We start from the raw sequence: 6,454 nt of genomic DNA on the forward strand, positions 1-6,454 counted from the left end.
TGCGGGGCTGCTAGCGCCTCCCGCCCCCGCTTCTGTTTTGTTCAAACGGTTTCTTCTCCCGTTTGCCACGTCCTCACAGATGCATGTGTTAGAAAAACGGAATCTTTCTGCTGTTGTTTTAGTGAGAATTGAAGAGCCATCAGAGGCCACGTGTCTGGAACTGGATGTTCAAAGTGTACGTGGTTCAGGGGCACCTGGGGTCTCAGTCTGTTGAGCGTCCGACTCTTGATTTTGGCTCAGGTCATGATCTCATGGTTCATGAGACTGAGCTCCGCGTCGGGGGATTCTCTCTCTCTCTCGAAGTAAATAAACATTTAGAAAAAGAAGTGTATGTGGTTTGATGTGGTTATTTTAAATAACCTGTATGTGTGAGCTGTATGTGTGAAGAGCTCGTCCAGACCGCCATCCCGCGNGACACTGTGATGAGCATGTGGAGTTCACGGGCGCAGAGCAGAGCAGAACTGATTTGGCCACTGTGTTTAATAAATATCTCCTAAAAGCTCTGGCGTTCACAGACCAGGGGGTTAATAGGCTTTTTCAAGTGGGAGGAGTATTGTTGGCATTTTACAAGATGCCTTGAAATTCTGCCTCTCAGAACTGTAACGCATGGTTATTTCTTCGTCGTATTTTTAAAAATGAATCACTAGCCTTGACTTATTATTGATTTATCGAGGAAACATTATTAGGCTTTGAAATTTTTTTTTCAGTCGATTATTCCAAAGCAATTGCAAAGTTGAGCAATGAAAAACAAATTCATCTACAATTGTAGCATCTCCGACATAATATCAACGTTGCATACGGAGCTCAGAGCAGGCAGGCTCCTAACGTCCCTCAAGTAACTAGAGTGTGAGGAATATTCTGCAATTCCGTAAGAATTGCTCTGACCTGCACCATAACACGTAACACGCTACAGCACACACATCCCGAATGTTCACTTGGATGACGTTTGATAATCACGTGCGCCTGTGCAACCGCCGCTCGAAACAAGATCTAGAACATCCCCCAGCCCACCGTGCTCCTCACGCCCCCTCCCATTCCTCGCCTTTGACCCCAGATCCACAGTCGGGTTTCCAAGTTCTCTTTCATGTCTGGCTTCCTTCCCCTCCTGCGACGCCCCTGACACCACGCACTTGTGCGGATCCGCTCCGCTCCTTGTCCCTGAGCAGCGCGCTCACAGTGACGGGCACTTGGGAGGTTTTTCCGGCTGGGGGCTATCTGGGTCAACACCCCTGTGCAAGGTTGTTTGAAGGGTACATTCTAGTTTCTCCTGCGGACATACCTGGAGGAGGATTCCTGGGTCACGTGCTGGGTTAGTGTTGGTATTTTTGATCTGGGCCATTCTAACAGGTGTGCAGCAGTGTCTCACGCCGGCCTTACTTCACATCCCCCCACGACTAATGCTGCTGCAGGAAGCGTCACAAGCTTATTGGCCGTTTGTGTATCTTCCCTTGTCATTTCAGTCGGAGTTTGGACTTTATATTGTTGATATTTCAGGGCTCCTTATATATTCTGCATATACGACCATTGTCAGATATCTGTGCTGCAAATACTTTCTCCTAGTCTGTGGCTTATCCATTTTCTTTTCTTCTTCTTTCTTTTAACATTTATTTATTTATTTTGAGAGAGAGAGAGAGCAAGCATGGGAGGGACAGAGAGAGAGGGAAAGAGAAAGGACCCTAAACAGGCTCTGCACTGTCACCACAGAGCCCAACATGGGGCTTGAGCCCACAAACCGTGAGATCAGGACCTGAGCCAAAGCCAAGAGTCGGACGCTTAACCACTGAGCCACCCAGGTGCCCCTCGTCCATTTTCTTAGTCTTTTTTATAAGAGTAATTGTTAATTCCTATGAAATCCAATATTTATGTTTTTTACTTAAAAAAATTTTTTTTAATGTTTTATTTATTTCAGAGAGAGAGTGAGAAAGACAGTGTAAGCAGGGGAGGGTCAGAGAGAGAGGGAGACAGAGAATCTGAAGCAGGTTCCAGGCTCTGAGCTGTCAGCACAGAGCCCGACGCGGGGCTCGAACTCATAAACTGCAAGATCATGACCTGAGCCAAAGTCAGACACTTAACCGACTGAGCCACCCAGGCGCCCCCAATATTTATGTTTTTTAACTATGATCTTATTCATATATATGTTATAATTTTTTTGTAGCTAATTTCTGCTTCTCAAGATGGAGGAAGACGCTAGCCAGTTCCCTAAGAAGGAGCTTCTGGATGATGTCCCGATTGTGGAAGATGGTAATAGAAGTCTTTTCACAAATAACAGGTGTTTTAGCAATAATGAAGATAAATGATGTGTTTTTTAGTTTCTCTTAATTCCCTTTCTTTAGAAAGACTACATCTTTTAAGCTAATTTTTTTCCTCAAAGGAATTTATATTATTTGTCTTTAGTTGAAAAAAAAAAAGACAAATTATAGCTGAGGTTCTTGAAAGTGACAGCCCGCAGTTTTCTCATTTCCAACATCTCTATTGAGAAATATGATGCCATTTTTATCCCTTTGATTATGACCTATTTTGTTCTTCTTTTCCTGGAAGCTTATAGATTTAGAAATAATCTGATAATCTGAAAGTTTTCTAAGATAGGCCCTGATTTGGGCTAGTGTGGATACAGGCAAGACAATCAACTCTGGACTAATTTGTTGGTCCTCCATCTAACCCCAGCACGGCTCATTTCTCAGGACTGAAGCGACGTGTGGTGACGTGAGGTGAAGTATAGTGAGGTGAGGTGAGTTGAGGTGTGGTTAGGTAGGTGGGGTAAGGTGTGGTGAGGTGAGGTGAGGTGCAGTGAGGTGAGGTGTGGTAGAGTGAAGTGAGCTGATGTGAGTGTGATGAGGTGGGGTGTGTTGAGGTGAGGTGTGTGGTATGCTGTGATGTGGTTTGTGGTGTTGTGAGGTTTAGGGTGTGTTAAAGTGAGATGAAAGGAGAGAGGTCAGCTGTGGTGAAGTGAGAAGTGTGAGTTGAGGTGTGAAATGAGGGGAGGTGAGGTGTGGTGTGGTTTGTGTGTTGTGAGGTTTGTGAGGTGAGTGAGGTGAGCTGTGATGAGGTGAGATGAGACGTGGTGAGGTGAGTTGAGGTGAGGTAAAGTGAGGTGTAGTGAGGTGAGTGAGATATAGTGAGGTAAAGTGCGGTGTGGTTAGGTGAGGTGGGGTGAGGAGTTGTGAGGTAAGGTTTAGTGATGTGAGGTGAGGTGTGGTGAAGTGTTGTAAGGAGAAGTGAGGTGTGGTGAGGTGAGTGTTAGGTAAGGTGAGGTGAGGAATTGTGATGTGAGGTGTAGTGAGGTAAGGTTCAGTGAGGTGCAGTGTGACGTGAGGTGTGCTTAAGTAAGGTGAGGTGAGATGTGACGCAAGGTGAGTTGTGGTGAAGTGAGGTGAGGCATGGTGAGGTAAAGTGTGAGGTGAGGTGAGGTACGGTGAGGTGTGATGAGATGAAGTGAGGTATGGTGAGGTGAGGTGAGGTGTGGTTAGGTAAGGTGAGGTAAGGAGTTGTAAGGTGAAGTGACGTGTGGTGAGGTGAGGTGAAGTGAGGTGAGTAGTGGTGAGGTGAGGTATGGTGAGGCAAGGTGATGTATGTGAAGTAAGGTGTGGTGATGTAAGGTGAGGTGAAGAGTAGTGAGATGAGGTATGGTAAGGTGAGCTGTGGTAACATTTGGTGAGGTGAGGTGGGATGAGGTGAGGTGTGGTGAGGTCAGGTGATGTATGGTAAGGTGGGGTGAGATGTAACGAGCTAAGGTGTGGTAAGGTGAGGTGAGGTGAGATGAGATGTAGTGAGGTTACATGTGGTGTGGTGAGGTGAGCTGTGGTGAGGCGAAGTGTGAGGTGAGGTGTGATGTGGTTTGTGGCATTGTGAGGTTTGGTGAGGTGAGTGAGGGGAGGTATGGTGAGGTGAGATGAGATATAGTGAGGCGAGGTGAGATGTGGTGAGGTGAGGTGAGGTGAAGTGTGGTGTGGCGAGGTGTGGTATAGTGAGGTGAGGTGAAGTGAGGTGAGTAGTGGTGAGGTGATATATGGTAAGGTGAGGTGAGGAATTGATTGTGAGGTGAGGTATGGTAAGGTGAGGTATGGTGGGATGAGGTGAGCTGTGGTGAGGTTAGGTGGGTCGAGGTGAGGTGAGGTGTGTTAAGGTGATATGTGTGGTATGCTGTGATGTCGTTTGTGGTGTTGAGCTTTAGGTGTGGTAAAGTGAGATGAAAGGTGAGAGGTGAGTTTGGTGAGGTGAGCTGTGGTGAAGTGAGATAAGGTGAAGGGTGAGGTGATGTATGGTGTGGTGAGGTGAAGTGTGGTGTGGTTTGTGTGTTGTGAGGTGAGTGAGGTGAGCTGTGGTGAAGTGAGATGAGGTATGGTAAGGTGAGTGAGATATAGTAAGGTGAGTTGTGGTTAGGTAAGCTGGGGTGAGGAGTTGTGAGGTAAGGCATAGTGATGTGAGGTGAAGTGTGGTGAGGTGAGATGATGTTTGGTGAGGTGAGGTGTGGTGTGTGTAAGAAAAGTGGGTGAGGAGTTGTGAGGTAAGGTAAAGTGAGGTAAAGTTAGGTATGGTAAGGTGCAGTGTGGTGAGGTGAGGTATAGTGAGGTGTGGCGTGGTTTGTAGTGTTTTGAGGTTTGGTGAGGTAAGGTGTGGTGTGGTGTCGTAAGGTGAGATGATGAAGTGAGGTGTGTTGAGGTGAGTTGAGGTTGGTGAGGTGAGAAGAGGTGAGGTGTGGCGAGCTAAGCTGAAATGAGGTGAGATGTGGTGAGGTGAGGTGTAGTGTGGCGAAATGTAAGGAGAAGTGAGGTATAGTGAGGTTAGGTATGGTGAGGCGAGGTGTGCTGATGTGAGTGTGGTTATGTAAGGTGAGGTGAGGAATTGTCATATGAGGTATGGTACAGTGAGGTGAGGTGTAGTTAGGTGAGGTAAGATAAGGTGAGGTGAGGCAAGGTGAGTTGTGGAGAGATGAGGTGAGGTAGGTGAGGTGAAGTCAGTTGAGGTGCAGTGAGTATGGTGAGGTGAGGTGAGGTGCGGTGAGCTGTGGAGGGATGTGGTGAAATAAATTAGGCCCCACCTTTCCATCTTCCCAAATGTATAGGCTTTTTTGGTCTACTCTCTTCCTTCCTGTACTCCTTGTGATTTTCAGTGATGCCTTGTTGAATTCCTTTCTAGTCACTTGCACGGAGATTTAATGAAGGGCTAGAGATAGTTTGATTGGCCATGTTTGCCTCAAAGTCTACAGTGATTCTTTAAGATAATATTTATCAAACATTTTCGTCAGAGAACCCCTCTACATTCTTAAAAACTATTGCAACCTGAAAGTGCTTTTATGTTGGTTACTATTTTTTTTTAATTTTTACTGTTTCTTTATGTTTGAAAGAAAGAAACAAAACACGAGGCGGGGGGGCAGAGAGAGAGGGAGACACAGAGTGCGAAGCAGGCTCCAGGCTCTGGGCGGTCAGCATGAAGCTCGGTGCAGGGCTTGAACTCACAAACAGAGAGGTCATGACTTGAGCCTAAGTCGGATGTTGAACCAATTGAGCCACCCGGGGGGCCCCATACCGTTTATTTTGATGCTCAATTTGTTCTAAATGTGGCCAGTAGGACCCTTTTGACTTCTGTGTTCTCTTGAAGTTCTTTAAGCACGACTGAGCTGCCCATACACCCCTATGTTGGTTATATTTTTTAATATTTAGTGTATTAAATTAGCTGACAATGTTTTTATATTTATTCAGTGAAAATAGCAAAACAACCTGTTATATGTTTATCAGAAGACAGCTGGATTCCCGTACGCACATCTGTGCTGGTCTGTTGTGATATTATACGTCATGCGTATAGCAGAAAACTTTGGAAAACTCCATTCTGCACTTGTGAAATGAGAGTGAAAAGGACAAATGATGTTTCCGTGTTACAGGGAAAATAGTTGGACTGCACTCCCGCCAGGGTTCCCTGGGCCACACTTTGAGAACCATTGCTCTAGGGCCATCAGCACGGTTGCCTGTAGGCGTGAGCTTGTCTCGATTTATCCCGGTGCTTCAGACTTGAACGTCTACATCTGCTTTTTGTTTTTCCTCTTGCCTGGACTTCTAGAAAGAGATGAACTAGAGGATCCAGAGTTTGAGGTTGAAGTTCTCCCTCCGGAAGCTGAGACGGGCGCCGACTCGGGATGCGGCCGCCGCAGGTAACTGATCTGGGTCGGGCCCCTGGCTCCCCGCACCTCAGCCTGGGCATCCGCGGCGGAAGGGTGGAGGCGGGCGGGGGCCAGTCACCGCGCGAGGGCGGCCACTGTCCTTCTGCCCTAAGCCCGGAGAACGCGGCCGCCGGTAAAAGTAGGAAGGAAGCAGCCGTCGCCGACAGGTTCCAGGCCTGCCGCCTGCGGAAGACCTTGGGCCGCCTGCGGAAGCTGCAGGAAGAGAAAGAGCTTTTCATTCAGGAAACCAGGTGGGTGCGGCCACGGGGAGCGGGGCCGGGGCGGGCGACCAGCGTTCCG

General features: G+C 47.5%; 1 protein-coding gene across 1 annotated transcript in view; it reads left to right on the forward strand.

Annotated features, from left to right (window-relative positions):
* CFAP74 (cilia and flagella associated protein 74) overlaps nt 1-6,454 on the forward strand; it is a 61,167-nt gene that overhangs the window by 7,362 nt on the left and 47,351 nt on the right. Inside the window, exons 2-4 of the mRNA XM_077764002.1 lie at nt 2,156-2,241; nt 6,055-6,145; nt 6,268-6,405. Of these exons, the coding sequence (XP_077620128.1) occupies nt 2,175-2,241; nt 6,055-6,145; nt 6,268-6,405 (296 nt within the window). The 5' untranslated portion in view covers nt 2,156-2,174. The remainder of the gene's footprint in view (nt 1-2,155; nt 2,242-6,054; nt 6,146-6,267; nt 6,406-6,454) is intronic.

This window comes from Crocuta crocuta, unplaced genomic scaffold (assembly GCF_008692635.1).
Source record: "Crocuta crocuta isolate KB4526 unplaced genomic scaffold, BGI_CrCroc_1.0 scaffold13, whole genome shotgun sequence".
NCBI classification, from domain to species: domain Eukaryota; kingdom Metazoa; phylum Chordata; class Mammalia; order Carnivora; family Hyaenidae; genus Crocuta; species Crocuta crocuta.